The sequence below is a fragment of the Microplitis mediator genome, chromosome 8 (genome assembly GCF_029852145.1).
Source record: "Microplitis mediator isolate UGA2020A chromosome 8, iyMicMedi2.1, whole genome shotgun sequence".
Classification (NCBI taxonomy): domain Eukaryota; kingdom Metazoa; phylum Arthropoda; class Insecta; order Hymenoptera; family Braconidae; genus Microplitis; species Microplitis mediator.
The window spans coordinates 8106298-8132733 of NC_079976.1; the positions used below are offsets into that span (position 1 = coordinate 8106298).

The window sequence follows — 26436 nt, forward strand, 5'->3', positions numbered from 1 at the left end:
CAGATACGGGCATTGGAATCTATACATATGTGTATATATATATATAGATACATATGTATAGATGATGGTATAACGTTCAACGTAATTATTGGAGTCTAAATAATGCAATTGGTACATTGGATTTAACAAGAGGAACCACTCTACATAATACCGTGATGATGTTGTCATGTTTATGTAGATATATGATATATATATATACCTAACTTTGGGTTAAGTTTGGTCTTGGTACATGTTACATGTATATATACAGTATTAGTTTAGTGTATTAGTAAGTGATCTTACCTAAAGGGGAGAGCCCGACACTTCGGGGGGAGCCATAGTGCAAGGGACTGCTACCAGCACTCCCTCCCCCTTCAATCAAACTTCTCCCACCTAGTAAGTTGTTAATTAATTTTCAGTGTTGATAAGTGTCATGAATAGTGATAAGCATGGTTTTATATGATGTATATATAATACTATATTATAACAAAGATATCAGTTGCCTGTTTTGTTATCAACTGATTAATTACTTAGTATTGCAAAAATTTATTTGTCTAGTAGAAAATTTATTACTGATTGGTCTACTGAAGTTGTGTACAGTATAATTAGCGACGGAAATTCATGAAATTTTATTGATGATTGATGTGAATAGTTACTGAGACTCAGCAGTATGGAAGAAGAAGAAATCAATTTTTAATAGTGACATAATAGATAATTTTTAATTTTCATTATTAAAAAAATTGCTATTTTTTTTTTGAGTGCAAGTAAAAAAAAAAAATAGTTAGTGCTGTTGAATTTGTGACAAAATTCCCTCTTATTTAAGTACCCACATCAATACATTTGAATAAAGTTGTTGTCAACGATCGACTCGCGGTTAATTCGCGGATGGTCAACAAATAAATGACTAGATTTAAATATATGATTGTAAGTATTCATTTTACAGGGAATTTTGTATTCTATATGAAAACTTTATTTGTTTTATCCAAAAAAATTATTTTTGTAAAAATCCAAGTATTTGATCAATCGGTAATAAAATTGAAGGTGACTGATATTTTTCTTAATTATTACTAACTAAAAAAAATAATTAGTGCAGTTGAATTTGTGACAAAATTTCCTTTTGTTCAAGTACCCACATCGATACATTTGAATAAAGTCGTTATTAACGATGGACACGCGGTTAATTCGCGGATGGTCAACAAATAAATGACTAGATTTAAATATATGGTTGTGGGTATTCATTTTATAGGGAATTTTGTCTACTATATGAAATCTTTATTTTTTTTATCCAAAAAATTATTTAAAAATAAATTTTATTTTTCGACTACTTAAAGGCATTTTTTTTTAAGTATAATTATAATGTATCTACATGTATGATAGAGAAAAAAACAATACTTAATTATTCTCGTAGGTAATTGAACATTACATGAGTAAAACAATAAAATTCTACAGTAGGCATTAATACATTTTTGTAAAAATCCAAGTAATTGATCAATCGGTAATAAAATTGTAGGTAACTGATATTTTTCTTAATTATTACTAATTAAGTATTAACGTTTACGTGTAAATAATGAACGAATTTTTTAAATATTTTTTTTATCATTAAAAAAAATTCCACTAGTTAAATTACTCGAACCTTTAATTACGATATTTTAAATTGTCTCATACGAAAAAAAAACTTAACAAAGAAATATAAGTAATTGTGATTATTTATGTTTTTTTTTCAAAAAGCAAATTAAGTACCTGGAGCATTAGCGACAGGAGGAATGAGACAATTGCCAGAACCAGCAGGCTGACGACTGGGTCCAGCTAATTATAAGATCAACATTTAAACTTATCTTTTTAAATAAAAAAAGCTACACTTTTTTCGTTAATAATAAATCTAAAACTAGGTTATTAATAATGGATATTTTAATAGAGTTTTAATGGTATTAGAAATTAATTAATCATTTAGTCAATTGATTAATGTAATGAATAAATAAATAAACAAGCAATCAATAAGTTAAATTAACGTACCAGGTATAGCAACTGGACTAGACGATCTGCTGTGCAATCTTGGAGACCCACCTTGAGGATTTTTTGGAGATGAACTTCGTGATAATCGACGCGGTGTTTCTGGTGGAGTTGCACCGTTTCCATTAGCACGACTTTCACCCATCGCTTTGACTAATTCTTTGACTGATACCCCGACGAATTCAGAAAAATCTCTGAAATTTTTATTATTTTCTGGCGTAAATTTTAATTTTTAAATAAAAAAAAAATTTATGGTAAAAAACGGAAAAGTTGTAGCATAAAAATATCTATAACTTTTTTAATTTTCCAAAAAATATTTTTATTTTAAACAATCAAGTGAAAAATTTTCCATAAAAAATTTAAAAATTATCACAAGAAAAAGTATGATTGGTTTTTTGCAAATATCTTTGTAAATATTGAATATTTTCAAAAATTGTAGGAGACCTTTTTTGTAGCGTTTGAAATTTTCTACAAAAAAGGCATCTTGTACTTTTTTTAAAAATCTAATAGTTATTGAGATATTTTGAGTTTAAAATTCCAAGACTAAAATGTCGAAATTCAGAGTCTAAAATTGCCTGAGATCTAGACCTCATGTGACTGTAGGGTGAATATTAAAAAATATTTTTACCTGCCAGAGCTTCTTTTGTCTGCTTTATCGTCGCCTCTTAGCCATTTTTGTAATACGCTAAATTTACCACCACCGTCACGTTCACGTTCTTTAGCAACGCGCTCTTTAGAATGTAATTTAGTATACTTTGGCGATATTTCATTCTTATCTAAATTGTATTTATCGCTTCCTGAGAAATAAAAAAAAATTTTTAATTCAATTAATTCAATTGATTTTTTTGTGGTAAAAGAGTAAAAAAAAAAAAAATTACCCGGGGAGCTTTGGCTACGAGATTTAAAGACAAATGGATTAACACTTTCGCTGTAATCGCTGTTACCAGCGATAGTGGCTGAAAAATTTGGCGTTGAAAATGCAAATCCATCGTTACTACCGGAAGGAATTGAAAAATCAAAGCCTTTGTTAACTGGTGATTTTGTTGTGGATTCAACAGTAATAGGAGTCCGTTTTTCCGGTGGCTCATTTTCGCTATCGTGTTTAGCTTTCATATGAGTGGTTCCGTGTTTATCAATAGCTAAAGACCAAGCCTCGCCATGATTGAAGCAGTACTTTGACGCTGAATCTTCGTCAATGCGTATCCAAGTCCCGTCACCATTCACCCACTTTTCATTTATTATTTATCAGTATCATATTTATTTCATTAATTAATAATTATAATAACAGGGTGGCCACGAACCGGGAAAACCGGGAAATATCATGGAAATGTCAGGGAATTTCGAAAAGTATCGGGGAATTAAATTGTAACAGTTGAAAATTTAAAAAATTTTCAATTATACACTAGTTATAAAAATAAAAGGATATTAAAAAAATTTCAAATTTTAAAGTGATTTTCAACAGGTTGTAACTCAAAGGAAAATGGTCATACGACAAAAACAAAAAAGACAAATTGTAGCTTCAAGGGTCTAGTTTTCTGATCTGGTCTTAAAATTTTTTTACTATGTGCGGTTCCGAAGTAATCCTAAGAAAACTATCGAAAAAGAAATTTACCAAATTTTTGCTCGTCTTAAAAACGGTCTTCGAGCTTCAATAAATTTTTTTCGATAATTATGATTGATTTTTAATTGCTCCGAAACCGCGTATAATAAAAAAATTTAAAGACCCAGATCAGAAAACTAGACACTTGAAGCTACAGTTTGACTTTTTGTTTTTATTGTACGACCATTTTCCTTCGAGTTACAAACTGTTGAAAATTACTAAAAAATTTGAAATTTTTTTAATATTCCTTAATTTTTGTAACCAGTGTATTTTAAATTTATTTAAATCATAAAATTTCTTATTAAATATTTTAACTTATACATTTTTAACATCGAATAATCAAAAGTAGGCAATATTAATTTATTTTATTGCCATTTTTTATGGTTTCTCGCATGATTTAATTATCAAATTTAATTATTAAAAATGAAAATATAATAAAAACTTTGAATATCTAAATGATACGAATAAAATTTCTAATTCAGGGAAAAATGTGAAAAACTTTACTGGAAAACCGGGAAATAGCAGAGACTTTTGAAATCATTTCTTTGTGGCCACCCTGAATAAAATTCAATTAATCATCACTTACGTATTCCTCGATATTTACTGAGTCTCCCAGGGCTAACATACCAACGGGAGCAGCTTTTAAACTGGGTCTGCTTCTTATATTATGTCCCGAAGCGCCAGCTTTTGTGACGACCATCGTTCTCTCCCCGTTTATTGCCGTCCATCCCCAATCATTTGCTCCGCCGACATTTTTTCTTTTACTTGAATATTAAATTAAATCAATAGGTTAACTTATATTTATTTTTTGTTGTTATTATTGAGAATATTCTTACTCTTCCGATGACTCTAAGCGTTTCCTTAAAGATATTTCTTTACGAACTTGATCTAGAATTGATTTTGGCTCATCTATTGGCACTAAAAAAGTCTTTCCTAAATGTTGATTGTAGCCGAGACACCAGGCCTCGGTATATCCTTTGCTACAGTAATTTTTAATGGTCTCGGAATTTAATCTTAACCAGACTCCATCGTCATTATGGATCTAGATTAATTAAAAATAGTCAATAATTATTTTATCAGACTATATCAATTTTTATGACAATTATTTCCTTTATTTTTTAAATTTTTCTCAATCCAACTCGAGGAAAAATAATTACATCCGATCATATTCATGTACCTGAAGATCGGACCGTTTTTCACGCAACGAAAATGAAAATAATTGATGAAATTTGTGTCTAAAGGCGAATTTAGGGGTCGTTGGGGGTGGCCTGTCATTTTCGGGTGACGTGCGAAACATGTCAGAAATCTAGATCCAGTAGATTTTTTACTTTTCATTTCTTTTTTCTTATTTTCGTCTCGCGAAAAACGTTCCGATCTTTAGTTACATGATTATTCAAGTGTTTATTTTAGACATTAAAGTTTAAAACAGCAATTTCTATTACTAGTTGTGCTAGTGTTCTTCCAGAAGACGCCTGATACCTCCGAGGCCTTCAAGCATCCATCGCCTTAATTTTGATCAGGATCGCCGTCTAAAAAATTCTATAGAAAATCTAGACTCAGCTCCTTGAGCTCGAAAACAGCGGGAAGTTTTTGGTTTTTCCCGCAGGGTCAACCATTTTTTTTTGTAATACACAATTTCTACCCGCTCGTGACTTTCAGTTGAGCGTCGAGTCCTGGGCTCGAACACTAGACCTTCCAATTGCAATTAAAGCCTTCTAATGCTTTGACCTACGCCACTATGGCGACCAATCAGTTCGCACTCCCAGTAGTTTTACACTTAAAACTTCTAATCTTTATAATTTAACCAGCACTTTTTAACATGTACACTATAAATTTTATCATTTTACTGTTATATTTAGAAATTACTATTCATAATGACAATTATTATTTATTGCGGACTATACTGTAAAAAATTAGCGGAGTGAACGCAAAGTAAATCCGGAGTGAATGCGGATCTAATGACTGTTTATTTATTTAATCCCCTCGGAGTGAAATTCTCTCCGAAGGGAAGTTTATTTTAATATTGAAACTCCGGGTCGGAATGAAATTTGTTCCTAAAAAGAGTACATTTCAATATTAAAATTCCGAATTAGAGTGAATGCGGATTTAAATGAAATCCAGATTACTTCGAAATCACTCCCTATTCACTCTGTATGCGGAGTGAATTTGGATTTAATTTAAATTCATAATCACACGGAATTCACTTCCAATTTTTTTACAGTATACTTTGTCACTAGTTACCTGTTTTATTGAAATTTATTGTCTTTTTACGGTCTAAGATTTAGGGTGAGGACGATAAATTTAAAAAATGGAAATAAATGTCATATATATATAACTGTTATAAAAAATTGATAATAATATGGTACCTCTTCTATAAATGTAATAGTATCGCTGACAGGTACAATACCAATTTGTTCACTTTGCAAGGACGGATGTGCTCTTATTCTCAATCCTGCGCTATTTTTCATAACAAATTTCCTAAGTCTACTTGGCTGATGCTGAGGTTTCTTAACAATATTTTGCGAAGGTGGATGCATTCCCTGAGGAGGTTCTTTTATTTCTACTTTATAATTCTATAAATCAATAATAAAAGTAATAAATCACGAAATTTTAAATAAAAATGATTGATTAGTTTCGATGCCTTACATTTTCCATATTGTATCCGTCAATGGTGATCATAAGCGAGTACCAACCGACGGACGAGGGTGTCCAGGTTGCACTGTAACTGCCATCACCATTAGGTCTGACTAGCATACTCTCACTAGATCGTTTCACCGCAGGTGACATGAATCTCAATTCTTCGAATGAATAGTTTTGATAGGCCTTCATTATTGTTATTGCGTAAAAACACATTTTATTATTAACAGTTACTTCGTAAGGTATATCTAAGGGCGGCTGTGGATGACCTCCAAAGGTCATTGGATCTGGTTGAGATATACGACGAATTTTTCTACCCTGATCTGCGTCCGTTATATCTTTCTTATCTATTGGAACAGCTTTTACTTCGATCTAAAATATATTTCATTACTTTTAATCAGATTTTTTATTGGACAGTACTAATTAATTGCTACTGATCCCCTGGGATCTGCCCGAGCGGTCACTTAGGGATCGGTCGTTCAATAAAATTTATCAAGAAAAAAATTGATCTATTAATATGAGGTTGAAAGTAGCAGTCGTTAAAAAAATTTATTCATTTTCAATAAACGAAGTAAATACTGGCGGGAAAAAACTTAAAAAATTTTTTTTGTGTATATTTTTTAAAAAAATTTCTGATGTCAATTAACTTGATAATTAAAAACACAAATTGTCTGATGTCGGCTACTTTCCACATTTATTAAGAGATACTGAAGTTAGCGGACGTCTAATCATTTTTTGAATTTTTTTTAAAACGATAAAGTACAAAAAAATAAATATTCAAAAAAATTGCACCTTTAGTTTTTTTAATTTTCTACATGTGCATATTTTTAGTTGTTTTTTTTTTTTGCAAATGATTTGTTGAAAAAAAACATCCAAAAATTGTTAATTGTCTGATGTTAACTCCAGGGTCATTCTATTAATTATGATTTATTTTTCCAATCAACTAACTAAATCTTTTTTTAGAATTTAAAAAACTTTCACCCATTTTAGAGGAAAGTTTTCAGATTGCAAGAGAAATTGTTTTTTTTATTAGTTCGCTATTTCTATATTTTTTATGATTATTATATTTAATGTAGATTTGAATAAATTTTTTTTAGATTCTAATGGATGTATTTTTTCCAGATAAACTCTAAAAGTGTGTTTTACAAGTGAAAGTTATAAGTTATTATATACTTAAGATAGTTGGAATAAAAAAGTAAAAATTAGTGACTCGCAGAAAAAATAGGGATATAAAATTAATAATAATCAGAAGCGACAACAGAAAAATTAAAAAATGACTATAGAACCTTGTTTAAAAAAATTTTAATTGATCAGTAAAATTATTCTCGACATGAAATTTTGAGTATTTTAAAAATAGTTATCATTCTAGTCAATTCACACCAAGGACACCGTGTTGTCCTTGGGGACGATTTTCACACCAAAAATTTTTTACAGGCATAAGTGACTATTTGTTAAAAAAAAAAAATTAATAAAGAACACATATAGATTTTTATATAATTTCTAGTTTACTCAACTACACAGAAAAAAATATTTCCAGGCGCAAAAAAAATTTTTCAGTCGAAAGAAAACAAAAATTTTCTCAGGGTTAGAAAAAATTTTAGCTGTAAGAAATTTTTATGCGCCCGGAAAAATTTTTTCTTGACTCAAGAAAATTTTCGTCTTTAATTCATACTGAAAAAAATTTCTTAGGACTAATGAAAATTTTTCGCGCCGAAATCCTTTATTTCTGTGTACATCCCCCTGCTTCTATTGGTTTAATATTTTATTGCAAATAAAATATTTAAAATTCATCCGTTGAAGTGAATTAAAAAATTGATTTTAACATTTGTTAATAATAATAACAGCTATATTTACCTTTAGAGCAGGTACATGAACAACATCTCCATACTGATCTCTCGTGAGAATAGTAACAATTGCAGGCCAACCACATTTCATATCTTCCTTGGCATAAATCGCTTCACATTTCGATGGATCCACAAAACTGTCAGGTTGGAGCCATCGTGCAAGTCTACCGCCGCTCGTTCCAGCCGAGCAGACAACAAAATCCCTGAGGAATAGTCGCTCATTTGAGTGACAACTGCAATGAAAAAAAAAATATCCCGATATAAATATAAATATATATAAATATCTATTGAATAAAATTCCTTTAGCAATCAGTCGTTACAGTTTTTCATTAGATAATTAATTGAAGATTAACGAGTTGTAATGACTTTTAGTTTTTATCGAGTCATCGACCCGATTGCTTAGATAGATCAGGTGTCTTATGTCTATAACTTATCAGCAAGAAAAATATATAGGATTGAAGAGTTGGTTAAAAACAAGTTCTCTTCAGGTTTCTGCCCCTAATTGGTACTCGTGCAGATCTCTCAGCATATACTGCAACTGGGTTCATCACTTCACTTGTACCAGTACTAGTACTAGTATATATATGTACATATATACATACATATATAAAGAGAGCAAAGTATCATCTCTTCGTAACAAACAATCGTTTGGTTTTCATCGTATCCAGCATTCCTAATAAGGCACAATCAAGCCTAGTCAGCGATTTCCGGTTAAGAGAAAATTCTTAGAACTACAATATAATAAACTCGGATAAAATATATATTTATTTAATATTTTCAAGTGATTTTATTAACTAAAATTATTAACACTGAGAGGAAAAAAAATTAATTGTATTTTCTTCCTACAAGAAATTATGCTGGAAATTTTAAATTTAATAAATTTATGGTGTAAAAATTTGAAGATGTCATTGAAAATTATTTTTTTCATCGAAGAAATTTAAGCTTGGTTCAAGATATGCTGACTTTTTTTTTAATTCAGTAAATAAATTGCGATTTTTCCAGTCAAGAAAACGATTTTTCAAGAGATATGAAATTAGTAAGGGGGTAATTTTTGTTAATTTACTAGGGTACCGAGACCAAAAGCCAGAATTGAGGGAATTTTTAATTTTAGTGAAGGATTTTGTAGTAAAAATGTATGAAAAATTTAAAAAAAATTAGTAGTGCCGAAAAAAAAATAAAATTTTATAAAAATCGTGAAAACTGTAGTGGGAAAGTTAAGCCAACAGGGGGCAGTTCTAAAACTCAGTAGCGGTTTATTACTAAATATATATAGAGTAGAGGTACCGGTTTTGGGCACTTTAGGGCCAGTTTTGGACACTTGAAAAATTTTAATAAAATAATTTGTAAAATACGCAATGACAAAATTAATTTTTAAAATGTGTTCAAAGATACTTTTAACCCGCTATTAAAATGGTAATTTTATTTTACACTTTTTCATTAATTAAAATAAAGCATCAAATGTCCAAAAATGGAGCAGTGGCCACAAATGGTACCTCTACTCTATAGTTTAAAAAAAAAAACCAAAGTTGTAATCATACACAAAAAAAAAAAGAATTCGTGGCCACAAGAAATTTTTTGCATTCCGAATTGAAAACTAAAATTTTTCTGAAGCGCGAAGGATTTTCTCATGGCAAGAAAAACTTTTTCGTACTTCTAATTTCTCTTCATTTATCAAAATAAACGATTGTCCCATTATTAAAGGGTCTGCCGCTATCAAGAATATATTGTTTTTACGTTATTTTTTTCTCAGAGTAATTTAGATAAATTGTTCAATAAAAAAAAAAAAAAATTTTAAACAAATTGAAAGCAGCACGCAATGTCTCTGATTACATATAAGATCTAATATGATAATAATCAAAAAATTACGCAGTGATTTTATCGATTCAGTGGTGCAAGTTGGTCAAGGTTGACCGGTAGGTCCAGCTTGACAGTCTATTACATAAAGGACACTAACTTGTAGCTTATAATTCAGATAGATCGATTGATACAACATAAAATATCTATATATATAATTTATATGAACACATGAAAGTAAAAAAAATAGATACAGATACAGATACAGAATAAGGTAACACCGTATCCAGTATCTCACATATGTATCCAACTCTCCATCGTGCTGAGAGTTCCTACAATATAAGTCTCAAGCTCTCAAGATTTGAAGCATATGCTGGTGGGTGCTGCTACTTGTTTCAACTCTCAGAAAGATGAGAGACTGTATCTTAAGAGAAGTGAAGAAAGAGAAGACATAGACAAGGTCTCCCATCTACACTTGCTCAGCCTCTTTATCCCAACTTGTTCTTCTTCTTGTTCTTATTTCCTTTGGGTCCCAGTACAGTACAGCAATAAGTTTTCTCTTCTTGCTTATACATTAGATCCTCGTCTCTTTTATCTCTTAAACGCTCTGGAGGGAGACGTTGACGTTAAAGAAGGTGGGGGACCCTTGATCGTATGCTACTCTCGCCAGTTCGAAAGCAACCATCGTTACGACCGCGTCCATTTAAAAATATTTTTTTTTATTATTTTTTTTAAGTTTCCTCATCTTTAAAAATTGTTTCACTTCATAACCGATAACTCCATACACTCGGGCTATTTTTGAATTTAAAAATGAAAGTAAACCAGAATACATGACAGTGCGCTCCGCATTGTTGGAGTTTTAATTTTTATTCTAATTTAAATATTTTTTAAAACTTATTTACCCATACCACAGATACATGTCATTTCAATGAATTCTTTATAATATGTGGTTACCTAAAATAAGAATGAAAGTTAAATTCTTCTCCAATTTATAAAAAAATTTTGGTTTTTCAAAAATTGTTTTAATTTAAATTTTAATGATGAAGTTAATAAAAGTGCTGGGTGTTATTAAATTTTCTGGCGGTGTTGTGAATTTGTTATATTCAGTGTTTGTGTTTACAATAATAGTCTTTGGTCAAGTAAATAACGTTTATGGAGACTCGGAAAAAGTTGGAATATGCGCTATGACTGGATGCAACTGCACCATTGTCGCAAAACATTGGATTAATGTTAAATGTATTTTTACAGATTATGAGGTAATTATAATTATTCTTATTAATTACACTAAAATTACCCGACGTCTAATTAATCATTTTTTTATTTTTGCTTCCAAAAATGCCTTATAGTTTTTCAAATTGTTTACACGTGCGTTTTTTTGGAATTTAGTCGTCGAAAAAATCCGAAAAATTTAAATTGTCTGCTAACTTCTATTGTTATGAACACTTTTTTTTTTCATTAATTAACTCATTAAAAAATTTTTTAACGAATATTGTTTATTATATACTTTGATATAATAAATATATTGACATGTTAATTTATATTATTGTGTAGGATAAAATATTAAAAAGGAATAAAAAAAATAAATACTCCCCAAAAAGTGAAAACAGGTTTTGAGATGATGATTTACGGCAAAAGTTATTTTTAAAACATCTTTTCACCTGCATCACGTTATTTTACTTCGACTTTATTTTCTGTACGTTGGAAAGTATTAAATTTGTCTAACGGACAGAATAATAATTAATAATAATAATAATAATAATAATGATAGTAAAAGTTGGAGAATAAATATTAGAAAAAAATTTTGTTTTTTAATTTTACATTGAAATTTAAAAATGAATAATATTTCGGAGTTAAAAATAATTTAATTCATGAGACAGTATATTTATATTTAAGTACTGTATGGCGAGTGACTGTATACACTGTATAGATGCCAAGAATCTGAAGCAAAGGGAAAAACAGTTGTTACAACCCGTCCCACTTGATGCTCGATTCGCCTCGCTGGTTATCCACCATTAATTTCATGAGATAATTTAAAACTTTTTTTTTTCCCAGCCTTTGATATTAATTATATTTATTATGCCTTAACAATATAAATCCATGATAAATATTTTTTTAAAATTATTTTTAATGACTCATATTTACTATTTGTACGATAAATTTTATCTCGGCTAGAATTTTTCTTTATCTACTTAATGACTGTTTATTTTACGGTTTCTTTGTCATTTAGATAATTCATTCTTTTTTATTTTTATATATTTTTCCGTCTCAATACTTATATACCGTAAATATATGTTATAATAATTATAATATACGTTTTTAAAATATATGATAAACAAATTCGCACTTAAAAATTTTAAAAAATCAAAAATAAGTTTTTGGAAATTATTTGGTCAGAAATTTTTAAAATAAATATCACAAAATTATGAAAATTTTAATTCAAAAATAATTGAAATTTTATATCGAGCTTTTAATGAATTTTTAAATTTAAAAAATTACTCAAAATTTTCAAAAATAAATTACTACTGTATTCAAAATTTTTTTTTAATTACATTTTATATTTATTCGAAATTATGCTCAAAATTTCGTAGTAAGAAATTAATGTCTGTGCAAAATTAAACATTTAAATGTCAATTATTTAAAAAAAAAAAAAAGTTCTTGTGCATAAAAAAAAAGTTATGATATAAAGTGCGATAAAAAAAATACTTCCTAATCGAATCAGATTAACTGACACTTGGAGTGTTAATTTAATCAATTTAAATATTAAATATGAGATTAAATATATTTTATAATAAAGAATAAAAATTTGTCTATTTGGATAAATATAATTTTGAAATTAATATCAAGGTTAAAATTGAGTTATTGAAATAATTACTGAGGATATGATTCAGGTAGTCAATTAAAATGTGATAAACATAACAAAGACATGTGCGCACGTGTGTTTATACGAATGTACATACAAATTTTATATATATATATATTTTTTTTCATTCATTAGATCGGTAAATAAAATAGTGTAGTTGCGGTTTGTTTATTGCGAGGGGGATTTTTATTTAAAGAAAGCTTTTTTCGGAGCCACGAAATTTAATTCTCATACAGTGGGGCCAAACCTAGTTGGGCTTCCGTTCAACGGGGCTTCCGGTTTAAACAGGGGCCACTAGACCATGGGAGAATTCAATGGAATGAGAGGAAAGACGCATTGTACTTGACACAGTCGATACTTATTGTGTATATATATAATATATATATACTTTTCTTTATTATTAGTCTATTTTATTATGTGTATTTTTCAATGGAGCTGAACAAGTAAGCGGGAAAATTGTTAGTCTGAGTAATGATAAATAATATACTGTTACGTTGGTTCTATTCAATAAATTATTTATTGTGCTATTTAAAATTTTTGAAAAATTTATCAATGAAAATTTTTTTCAATTGTTAGGGTGCAATTTTATTTATTTTTTTTGATAAACTTCCACTTATTTTCACTACAAATTGGTATTTTTCCCTATTTATTTTTTCTTTTTTTACTGGAATTACCGCAAAAAAAAAAAAAAATGAAAAATTCAAAGAAGAAAAATGTAGTAAATTATTTTTGTTAAATTAAAAAAAAAAAAATTGCCTTTAAAAAAAATATAATGTTCATTTATTAAATTATTTCGTACAGTGCACTGTAGTACGTCACTAAAATATAATTATCGGAAAAAAAAAAAAGTATAACCCACATTTAAAAAAATTAACCGTTTTCAGAAAACATAATTTATTATGTACCACCATAACTTTATATAATTATCTACGATGAAAATTACAAATAAAAATAATAAATTTAATTGAAGAATAAAATTTAATAAAAAAGAAAATGATAAAGAATGTAATTCACAGATTGTTCGGCTCTTTGGATCTAATCTATCCAACAATAGACCCTCTCAATGAGTTGTAAACACCCTCGATAAGTCGTCACTCAGTGCTACATGCGGGCATTACATCTTGAGCTCTACTCATGAGTTTAAACTTTTAAGAGTTAGTTCATTCCTCAATTTAATACTACTTGGCATTATTATGTTTACTGTATGGTCGGTAGCAGATAGAATTTTCTCACTATCATCACTACTAGACCTTTATGATAGTAATATAATCCATAAGTATCTTCCACTGTGTTTTCCTACCGTATATATATCTATTGTACAGTACACAGTACACAAAACTATTCTCGTGTTTAAATTCTCTAGGGTCTGACGGGGGCGTATAAATGTAACACTACATCCTGAACTGCAATGTTGATAAAATCATCCACTCTAATACTAGACTCGTACTTGAAACCATACCATCAATTTTTCTATTTTTTCTTTCAGCTGCTTTATGTCGTTACTACTTCCCTACACTATTTACATTTTTATTTTTATAATTTTAACCATGCATTTTATTTATTTTAAATATTTATCATTCCTATTTATAACAAGAATATATTTTCCTTGTGTACAAAGATAATGAAATGGTAAAAATAAACCTAAATTTAGGTCACGGTAAAACAATTCAATATTTTAAAGAACTGTTTTACTTGTTAATGAAATGTAATTAACGAGTACACGGAGAGAAATTTATGGTAACAATTACAATCCATTATGGGAATGTTTCCCATAATGCATGGTAACCGGTTTTTTTGGAAATGTTGAATATAGGAATGGCATCCATATATATTATGGTTATCATTACCATAATATTATAGTAACGATTACCATAATATACTGTAACGATTATCATAATATATGGTAACCATTACCATAATATTATAGTAACGTTTACGATAGCATAATGGAAACGATTACCATAACATTATGGTAATCATTATCATTATCATAATTCTTTCACATGCGATATGGTAACTGTTACCATAATGATGGGAATTGTTTCCATACTTATGGGAATTTTTCCCAGAAAGTATGGGCCTATATCCCATAATTCCAAGTAATTATTACCATAACTTTACCATCAATTTCTCTTCGTCTACTAGATGAATTGAAAGATAAGTAATTTTTACTATGGTGCAGAGTAAAATTTACTATTTATCAATGAAATTTAGTAATTTATTTTAGTATTTAAGAAAAAAAATAACAATGTAACTACACGTGATAGGAAATTTATCAACTGGAATTTGAAAATTGAAACTCTTTCGTGGCTTTGTGAATCAGTGCATTGTAATTTTATATAAAATTTCCCTAGCTCGAGTTTGTTCGTAGATATCCGGCTGTTTTCGTTTATTATTGTATGATACGTTAGAATAAAGTAATCATAACTTATTAATGTGTAAGCCAGCCGTGAAAAAAAAATAGTTCGACTAGTCGAACTTCGAAATTTGATACAACTCCAAATCGTTGTCAAACTTTTGTAAAACGTCAATAAGACAAAATTAGACGGCGAAATCAAAAACTTTACTCGGTTTTTAGGAAATGTATTAATTAATTGGTATAATAGTTAGAAATTTCAAATTTTCTGAAAATTTTTCACATAGACAACAATCAGATTTGCATCACAGAAATGATTGGGATTTGCGATTTTTTCTAGAATTTCCGATAGCTCTTATCAGTATCAGAGTTTGAAAAAGTTCAACAAAGGTTAGGATTTTCCTCTAATTTCGAAGCTCGACTAGTCGAACTTTTTATTTTTTACACGAGGAGAATCTCCGTATACTGTCATCTAATTATACTTTTTAAAATATACTGTCCTCATGAAAGATTTTGATTTAACAAAAACAACTTTACTATGCAACAAATGGAACATTTTTGAACCTAAATTTGATGTATTGCTTGGTTAAAATCACTATACACACAGTATATTCTATCGAATGTACATGAAAAATTCCTACATTATCGGTAATTATCACCATCGTTCACTTCTGTGCTTACATTTTATTACGCATAGTGTTTTTCTAACGAATCTTTATCTAAAAAATACCGATAAATTTTTTCGAGCATCATAATATTTAAAAATAATTAAAATTATACATCAGATGTATGAAAAAAGAAAGAGAAAAATTAGTTTGTGAAATATAATTAGTAAAAAAAATATTTATTTGTAACGGTACATTATAATAGCTGTTGTGTGATGAAGGAAATGTCGCAATAATCGAGTCGATCGGCGCTTCGAGGCCATTTGCACTCTATACAACATACATGTAATGCATGAGATCGGTTTTATAAGATATGATATTATATTATATACTAGTTGAGCGTAAATACTACCAGCTACTTGTCAGCCTGAAATAACACACATGAATACGGTTTAGTTGTCTCTGTGGAAATTAGTCACGCTTACAAAGAATATTATATTTTATTTTTTTCCTCACATCTCACTTGTCTGTTTTTTGTTTTCTTGTTGAAAAATATTCTTGCTATGGTTTTTCTCTGTTTCATTAATATATTTGAGTCACTTCTTTTTTTTCTTTAATCAACGAGATCAACTATAGACTTCACTTGAAGACTTTAGCGGTATTTAGATCTTTTTGGACACCCACGTAATCTTTTTTTATAAGATGGCCTTGTCTTGAGGTCAATTATTATTTTTTTTAACGATCATTTATGAAATTATTTTCTATGTAAAAATCAAAAAAATTTTTTTTTCAATTCATAAACATTTAATTAGTCGTTAATTAAATTTATGATAAAATATTTAATGGCTAAAAAAATAAAAAATTTACTACCAAAAAAATGGAGTAAAATTGAGTTTTATTTTCGTAATAAAAGTAATTGACTTTTCAATAAATTAATTCATAATTTTTTATTGTATAAATAATCCACGTAATATATATGTGTATATATATGATGTTCTCATAAAATTGCACGGCATCTCTGTGCCGTTGTGTATTCCAATTAACCGAATTATCGCAAGCACGTTCGACCCGTTGGGTTCACACAAGTTAAAAGACAGAGAGAGATAGATGTGGAGTCATATATATATATGTATATGTATATGCATATATGTACAAAGGATAAAGAGCAGACAAGGAAAAGATGTTATGTATGTAATAATTCAATGAGAAAAAAGAAAAGAGATAGAATGATGTATAATTTAATCGTCGACCTCGGGTGCGTGCGCATGACATTTCTTCTGTCAACTTCCGGTATCCAGTGTTGTGTGTGTTTATTGTCTCTTTGCTACAGTAGCTAATCAGGAAAGAGAGAGTATTTAATTTAATTACGCAGTATTTGACTGTTTTTAAATTATATTTTATTTACAGCCAATTTTTTTATATTCCTATTATATATATACGTATATATATATATACGTATATATATATATATATATTTTTTTTTTTTTAAATTAAACATCTCGGGTAACAATTCTTTAAATTTTTAGACACGAAGAATTTTTCAGCTGAAAATAAATTTTTCTCTGCGGAATAGGTCACATTTTTTTTTTTTTAAGTTATTTTTTAAGATGACCGTGAAATTTATCTTGGCTCTGTATTTATTTAGTATTTCTATTGTATATCACACTATATAAATTTTTATCATGAATCATCGGCAATATTTGTTAGTATATTTAATTACAATACAAAGTTCAAAGTAATGAATAATTTCAGTATAATTTTTTTTCGAATTTCCGTTCTGAAATAAAAAAAAATTTTTCTTATAAATAATTGCATACTTTAGTTTTCAAAAGTACAATTTTTGATCAAGTATTTGTAATTTGAAAATAGTAAAACGTTAATAGTGTAAATGAAGGGTTAATTAAATAAAAAAGTTATTAAATGAAAGATCTAGCCTCGATTCGTGACTGGTAAACTAAACAACAGTCAAAAGAAAAACGAATGGAATGGAAGAGAAGAATAAAAGAGTCAGTGTGAAAACGATGGGATTGGTTTTAACGATTCAATGCACGTCACACCTTCCTGCTCAATTATTTATCCACTGTCGGGTCTTCGATCAGTTCCTGCATAATTCGAGGACGGTCTCTTTTACCATCGTACTGTACTTATTTATTTACTCCTCATCTTCTTTACAACTCGAATTCACTTGATTTTAAATACAAACAAAATTTTTTTTTAATTTTTAAATAATAGATCTAGAAAAATAAAAAAAAATGGATGAGTCTATTTTCGGTTAAAATTTTTAAAAAATCCTCTAAATTACTGTAAGGCGTGACGTGACATTTGATTTAACCGTGAAAAAATTCATGGCAATAAAACTCATGGTCTTAGATTTTTTAGTTCATTTTTTTTTTTTTTTTTTTTTGTTTATTTTGTGAATAATGCGGGGGAGAAGCCCCTAAGAGAGTGCATACAGTGAAACCCTTGAGACCTGTGGGTACACTAGTGTTTAGTCACTGGTGTACATCAGCAGTCAGGCCTGTAATATTATCCCACGGTCCTTTTTTTATATTTGTAGCCCTAAAAACCAGATATATATCTATCTATATTTTTTTAATCCCCATGTTTCTTGAGTAAAACGAAAGACAAAAAACTATTGACATGTTTATAAGTTTTAAAAAAATTGTCACGGTTCTAAAAATTGACAATAAATAAAACGTAAAAAATTTGAAATTTCTAAAAAAAAATAAAAAATTAAATTGTTTTGACAATATTTACGATCACATTTGCGTATTGCCAATGAAGTTAAGTAAAGCATTTGCACTTTATAAACCACAAGTCAAGATGTTCTTTGTGCTGAAAGCAAAGTAAGCGCAGAAATAGTTCGGGGCCACCCCAACCCCCTGAGTCACACACTAAAATGTGGGTTTAAATCTCCCGAGACTTGGAAAGATGTGATCGTACAAATACGAATTCTAAGTTTTACTAAAGAGAAATCAAATAACTCTCTTAGTCATTCATGTATACATTTGTATATTTAATATAACTGCGATTGTTTATTTCTTGAATATACTTCATCTATTTTATTTAACAAAATATCTAATAATATTTCACAAAAAAAAAAATTAGGCATAAATTCATGGAAAGTAAACTAGAATTTCTATAGGAATACAATAATTATTGGTTTTGTCATACGTCAAAAATGTTGTAGGGTACACGGAGAAAAATGTTGGTTCAAAACCTACTAATTTTTATTATGCTGTCGACGAAACTTGAAACAGTAAGGGAAGCATCCACAAAATTATTATGCTCATACGAAAAATTATTATGCTGTATCATAATACTTACTACGCGTGAGACACTTATCGATAAGATTTAATAAAAATTACTTCCATACATTATAATAATTGTGATGCGGCATAATAATTTTTCATAAGAGCATAATAATTTTGTGGATGCTTCCCTTACTGTTTCAAGTTTCGTCGACAGCATAATAAAAATTAGTAGGTTTTGAACCAACATTTTTCTCCGTGTAGAAGTACAATTTGTGGCCACTGCTCCATTTTTTGACATTTACAACTTTATTTTAATTAATGCAAAAGTATAAAAGAACTCCATTTAATAGTGCGATAGAAGTATTTTTGAACACAATCCAAAAATTAATTATGTCATTGCGTATTTTACAAATTATTTTATTTTAATTTTTGAAGTGTTCAAAACTGGCCAAAAACGGTACCTCTATCTTCAATCAAAAGCAATTTGATTTAACTTTCTACTCAGTATGTTATGAATTTTAAAGAAAATTTTCAACAGTATACTGTAAAAAATTTGAAGAGTGAACGCGGATTAAATCCAGAGTGAAATTTACTTCGAAAGAGAGTTTATCAAAACGCCGAATCGGAGTCAATGCGGACTAAAACAAAATTTAAATAACTTCGAAGAAAAGATAAACTTCCTATTTACTCTGTATACGGAGTAATTTTGTGTAAAAATTCCGAAACTCCGAGCTATGGAGTGAATTTGGGTTGAAATAAAATCTGTCATCACTCTGAATTCACTCTAGATTTTTTACAGTGTACATAATAATTATTACCAAATTTTGAGCTCTGTTTTTTTCCGTGTTGATATCTAATCGTTGATCAAAAAAAAATATATACATATATTATATCTTAAATTTTATACCTGGAGTAAGCTCAAGGTAAACATGTCATGGCTTGAAAATCGAGTGGATTCAAGACACATGACTCTTGAATGTGATAAACATAATAAAGAAACAGATACTGATGTGGGGGCCATATGACGTTGTCATAGAACCAACTACTCATGTTACTGGTTTTTAACCACGAAAGAAAATTGACACTAAACCTTCTTATATATTATAATGATTTATAAGTTTTAAAAATCTCAATACAAAGAAAAAAAAAATTTTATTTGAAATCTTATTCATGGTTTAAACGTCTTGTTATTTCAAAATGCCTTCAAATGTTAAAATAGTAGTTTACACACATTACAAAGACCGGAATGTAATAAATGTATTTAAGAGTCACCTTATATTCTCATGTAAATTACATGAATTTAATTTGGTTACAAAAAAAATAACATTAAACATTTATAAGACGAATGTGTGGACATGTTAGATTTTGTTAGTTAAATTTTTTATAAAATATACGATCCTGTGTAAAAAAAGTTTATATTCCATAACATGAACTTCAAAATTTGAGACAATTTAGAATTTTGAGTTGATAATTTTTGGAACACCAAAAATATAATCAATTTCTAGACCTCGTTCTTGAAAAATTCTTATAAAAAATCAAAAAAAGTTCACTATTGGTTTTAAAGTCTTTTTTTTTCCAGTTCTTTAAACCGGAAATATTTTCAAATCGAATGATTTTTGCCTAAAAAGTACTCAGTCGAGAATTTTTTTACACTTGAATATTTTAAAAGTTCAAAAAATGATCAACTTAAAGGTCAAAATTGTCTCGAATTGAGATGTTTACGGTTATGGATCTTTTTTTTACACGGGATGTTAAAGTTTATTTTTTATGGTAAAAATAATGTAGATAAATGGTAGATATTTAAGGCAATGTAATCTTTTTTCGTATAACTTTGTATAGTCATACATATACACAAGAAAACACGAGATATATAAGTTTGTTGGCGCTTATGCAAAAGTATAAATATAAAGTAGTTGGGTCGACGCCATTACCGGAAGTTATTTCAAAAGGTATTACTGTCGTCTGGAAGTCAATAAGAAACAGATGATGACATTTTTATTCCCTTAAAATTGTAATTTTAATTAATGCTATAATTATTAGTTAAAAAATTTAATTTACTGTGTCTGCATATTTACTTAAGTTGATGTTTATATGTATAGAATAAAAGTTTTAAATATAAACGATGAATGAAATTTAAATTTATGTAGTGAATTATATTGATAATACTTATGACAATGTTTTTTTTTTCTATTGCAGGAAGTAGAATTACATGAAGGGTCAATTCCAGCTGACGCATCAGATGTCTCAGTGTCTCGTTGTCGCGAATTAAGGATCCACTCAGGAGCTTTTACTGGTGGTCCTCAACTAAAACGAGTTCACGTGACGGGAATACACAGTGTTGTTGCTAAAACGCAAGCATTTCACAATATAAGCGCACCGAATCCACTTTTGGAAGTTACTGAGTGTAATCGAGTTGTATTGGAGTCACAGGCATTCAAAAATGCACGTGGGACGCTTTCTGTATCTATATCGAGATGTAAACACGTTGAAATAAAACCAAATGCATTTTCTTGGTTACTTAGATTTTCAATTAGCGAAGTTACTAATCTTGAATTATCGAGCAATGCCTTCAAATTTGACGCACCTCCACATGGTCGTCATGGGCCAGCGACTAAGGTATTTTTTACTTTATTTTTAATCAACTCATGGTCACATGGTCCCAGACTCCAGAAAATTTTCAAGTCCTAATTTCGATATTTGATTATTAGAATTTTAAACTCAAAATATCTCGATAACTATTAGATTTTTGAAAAAAGTATATGATACCTTTTTTGTAGAGAATTTCAAACGCTACAAAAGGGGCTTCTTGCAATTTTTCAAATTTTTCAATATTTACCGAGATATTTGCAAAAAACCAATCACACTTATTTCTTGGCAAATTTTTTTTGAAAAATTGTTCACTTGATTGGTTAAAATAAATATATGGTTTTAAAAAGTAAACTTCTGCATCTTTCTTACGTCAAAATAAATTTATTGTCCAATAATTTGCCTTTAACGCCGGTTTAAAACATTAAAAATTAACAAACTAATAGAGATTTTTATTCAAAAAATAACTTTTTCCGTTTTCTGAAATGCGAATTTGATTTTTTTCCCAAACTCCCGAATGTCGAGTGATACTAGAGTCAGATGGATCTCTTGTGACCCTTGACAGTAAAGAACTTTAATAAAATAATAATCCATAATTATTATTTATAGATTATGTTCCAATCAGTTAAAATAACGGAGTTTCCAAGTTCAGTATTTCCGTCAGCAGCTGCCGAAATACGCATAGATAATGTTTGGACAAAAGTTATTCGCAAAGATGCATTTTGTGCATTATTATTTCTCGGGGTTAGAATAAGTAATGCATCAATAACTGATATCGAAGCTGGAGCATTCAATGACAAAACACTTATTCATAATTTCGAGTTAATCGACGTCAGATTACAGAATGTAAAAAACGGGGCCTTCAAAGCTGCATTTAATAATTTTACCATACAGTATTCACAGTAAGTTTCTATTTTTTTCATATATTTACTTAAAATAATTTAATACACAAAATCTATATAAATATATATATTTTTTTTACAGATTCAATGAAATCGAGAGCGGAGCAATAGAAATATCAGCCGCCACAATAGCATTCAACAATAATTTGTTTCATAGCCTCGGAAAAAAATCAATTACTTTAAAACAATGGAGTAAAATAGTAATTGATAACAATATGTTTACCGAAATAGCTGAAGATGCAATCATAGCAGATGAAATAGCAGACAAAACACCCGAACAACAACTCGAATTTTCATTTCGCGGCAATAGAATAGTCAACGCTGAAAAAAATTCACTGAGATTTGCATCATTAAGTGAAAAATCAAACATAAATATCGCAACAGTCGGTAATAATTATTTTGAAAAAATATGCACTTGTTTTATCGAGGATTACATACGTGATATAACTGGTAGAAATACATCAGTCGAATGGATTATGAAGTCGAGTTACTGTATCGCAGGTGAATTTTTAGAAAAATGCCTAAAAGTACCTCAGGGATATTTAGAAATGGGTAATTTTACCACGACAATTTGCAGCAAAAATGATAATCTAGTTTGCGGTGAACCCTCTGAAAAACCCACATCCAGTGTAAGTCCCCCGAGCGTCGGTCCCCACGTTTACCCACGACAAAATAGTTATTTCGACGTCGAAATGAGCGATTCTGAGCAATTGGAACGCGAAAAACGTCTCATCGTCATAGTTTGTGTTGCTGCTGTCTTTGTAATAATCGCTATTATTTTAACTTCCGGTATTTTGTACATGAGACGTCGTGGGGTCTGTCCAAAGTTGACCTCAGGGAACTTGATAAATTTTACGAATTCATGGTTATCACCAACAAGCGGAATGACTGCTGCGACATCAGCCCGTTCTATTTCACGTCTCAGTATAAATGAATATGCTGGACTACGTCCAGAGACACGTATTCTCAATGTTGAAAACGAAGCAATTAATCATCAGCTAGAGCAACAAGATAATGGAGAAACAGAAGAGGGTTTCACGTACACCGAGAACAAAGCATCCCAAACATTGCCAGAGGAATTGACTGAAGAGTATTTGAGGGAATTACGTGACCGATTGAATGATCCAGATAATTATAGCCAAGCACGTGACATGATCGAACATCTTTACGATCTTATAAAGGTCGAAGAAAGTTGCAATAATAACAATGACAATCGGCCTACATCATTAAACGTCGACGATACTTACGACATTATTGCGCCGCGAATTCGCAGGCAGCGGAATCAAAAATCGACGACAGATATGGGAACAAAAGTGCCATCATTGGAAAAATTATTGCCAAGTGAGCACAGCATCGTTAATAGACCGGCAATTGCTGAGTATACTGAGCCAAGAGATCTCAGAACAAGTGATCAAAATCATCTTTACGCTGAATTACCCGGTGATGAAACTGTACCAAGTACTAGCAGACTTTCACAGCCAATTTTAGCAGCAACTTTGGCTGCCGCGAGAGCGCCATTACCACTGCCACCAGATGTTGTTAACGATCATCTTATTAATAATAATAATAATAAAAATAATAATAATAATAATAATATTAGTAATGATAACCATGAAAGACAGTATTTAGATCTTGATGTCGAGCATCCTTATCAAGAAGCAATAACCGATAAAAAATACCAGCCAAAGTCATTATTTTTTTTTAAGACACTCGGCGAAAGCTTGAAGGGTAATAAAAGTAATAGTAATGCTAATAATAAAAAAACTAACAGTTTGTTTGCGGAGTATGCAGATCCGAATGATGTAACGGCACATCTTTATTCAGAATTACCCGAGCCACAGGGCTCTTCAACACCCGCTAGTAAAATGGCAAATCGACCGCTTCCGATAAAACCAGACCAAGAGAATGTTGCTATTAATTTGGCCAGGACGTGAGAGTTTAAATTATCGACATCTGTGCCAAGTTTTATTGTCTGTGATAAAATGTTTTTTTTTTCTATCTTGATTACTTGATCGTTAATTATAATTAAGTTTTTAAATAGACAGTGACACTGTGGGAGTTTAAATAAACGAATTTTATTGATAACGAAACAAATGTGTGATTGATATTGATTTCAAGTGATTTGTGAACTCGATTTATTAATTGATAAATCTGCAGTCGAGTGATTTATTTATAGAGCTTATTGATATTGATGCGTATAATTGAATATTGTGAGACATTTTTCATTTATTTTTTTTGTATTATTGAAGTTGTATTTAATTATTGTATGTAACAGCTCAGTGGCTTTCGAACTTAGATTTTAAACGAACGAAATAATAATATAAAACAATACTTTTTTAATACGTATTTTATAGTGGATGTATATTGTATATATTTTTATTTATATATATTTGCTTCGTGAATTTATTATTAAAGAGATTAATGTTAATAATTAATAGATCTTTCATTTTTTTTAACTTCCCGCTCTGCAGATTTTAAATTTTTCAGAAAACAAATTATTGCACGGAAAAAAATTTTTTGTGAACACGAGATAAGATCTTACGGTAACAAAATTCTGCCTTAATTTGAATATACGGATAACGAAGCATTCGTTGGGATTACAATGTTTTTGTAATGCTAGCAAATTCTTCGTTGGACTAAGTAATGGTTTGTAACTGTAACAAAACTGTTGTGTTCCAATAGAAAAACTGATTTGTTAAAGCAATAGCCCGAGTCGAAATATTGAACTTACGTTAACTTATAGAACTTACATAGCTTAATGAACTTACATCTAACTTAAATAACTTATTAGGCTTGATTATAACTTGAATCGACTTAAATAAAAATACTGAATTAATTATAACTTACTTGGAATAAAATTAACCCAAAGTGATCGGTATTTTTTTCGAAAACTTCAATGGTGGGTGATTTGTGAGATTGTTGGGAATATTTGTGCCAAAGATCAAGTCTGTAAGCCGGATAATGCAAAAACGGGAGTATTTTTATCGTTCAACTTACTAAAATCCCCCACGGAAAGGCCGAAGGGAATTGATTTTGTCCATCTTTTTTAACACTGAATATCTAGATGATGACTTCAACGTCCAATACTTCCAACTTACGATTCAAATTTCGACTTGGGAGTACATTCAAGTTCACTTTGGGTTAATTTTATTCCAGGTAAGTTATAATTGAGTCAGTATTTTTATTTAAGTCGATTCAAGTTATAATCAAGCCCAATAAGTTACTTAAGTTAGAAGTAAGCTTATGTAAGTTCTATAAGTTAACGTAAGTTGAATGTAAGTTCAATATTTCGACTTGGGAGAATGAATTTGTAGCATTAACAAAAATTTTTGTAATCATAAGCTAAGATTACTTACGGTAGCAAATGCCGGTTTTAAAATAGGACGATATTATTATAATAAACATCGTGTGTTCTCATAACAAATCGACTTTTTAATTACGACACAAATTCATTTGTTACTATAACAAATTGATTTATTACCGTAAGCTAATCATGTTTGTCATTATAGCAAAATCTTTCGTTTTTCCGTCTTTTGTTATCAAGACGAAATTCGTTTTTTCCGTTTGAAATTATGATTCGTAATCTTTCTTAAAATTCATTTTATTTTTCATTGAGTACACGAAGAAAAAAAATTAGTATTTTGTTAAGTAAATATTTAAATTGGAGAATAGTTTTATTGAAGAAAATTGAAATTTATTTACGGAATTTTGAAAAAATAAGCGTATTTTAAAGTAAATTTAGTTTTCGGTTGAGAAACTTTTTGAATTTAATTGAAAATGTTCAATAGCATGATTTTTTGTGGAAAGAAAATGCGATGTTTTTAAACGGTATTTTTTCTCTGTGTAGGTTTTGTATATTTACTTTCTTAGAAAACATTCTATTCGTTTTTTTATTTTTTCGCTCTCGAGTAGGCGATTTGTATCTTTCTATTGCACTGACAAAATGAATTGAAATTTTTTCCACGTTTTTTTTTCTAAACGAATGTAAATTTTCTATGAAATAAAGCTG

The 26436-nt window shown here is 29.3% G+C and overlaps 2 protein-coding genes across 8 annotated transcripts in view; one reads left to right on the forward strand and one right to left on the reverse strand.

Annotated features, from left to right (window-relative positions):
- The window catches only part of LOC130673341 (E3 ubiquitin-protein ligase MYCBP2), a 229073-nt gene that overhangs the window by 9806 nt on the left and 192831 nt on the right, over window positions 1-26436 (reverse strand). For 3 of the 7 annotated variants that reach the window (XM_057478318.1, XM_057478317.1, XM_057478316.1), the window contains exons 12-20: window positions 8081-8303; window positions 6236-6598; window positions 5956-6162; window positions 4426-4631; window positions 4176-4353; window positions 2618-3216; window positions 1993-2183; window positions 1720-1785; window positions 283-372 (exon numbers count right to left, since the gene is read on the reverse strand). In XM_057478318.1, coding sequence (XP_057334301.1) covers window positions 283-372; window positions 1720-1785; window positions 1993-2183; window positions 2618-3216; window positions 4176-4353; window positions 4426-4631; window positions 5956-6162; window positions 6236-6598; window positions 8081-8303 — 2123 coding nt within the window. The remainder of the gene's footprint in view (window positions 1-282; window positions 373-1719; window positions 1786-1992; window positions 2184-2617; window positions 3217-4175; window positions 4354-4425; window positions 4632-5955; window positions 6163-6235; window positions 6599-8080; window positions 8304-26436) is intronic. The other 4 variants (XM_057478319.1, XM_057478320.1, XM_057478321.1 and 1 more) reach the window with 4 other exon arrangements.
- Window positions 10523-24846, forward strand: LOC130673343 (uncharacterized). Its single transcript, XM_057478323.1, has 4 exons — window positions 10523-11120; window positions 21136-21555; window positions 22135-22427; window positions 22510-24846. The coding sequence occupies exons 1-4, from the start codon at window positions 10902-10904 to the stop codon at window positions 24359-24361; spliced, it is 2784 nt and encodes a 927-aa protein (XP_057334306.1). The 5' UTR covers window positions 10523-10901; the 3' UTR covers window positions 24362-24846.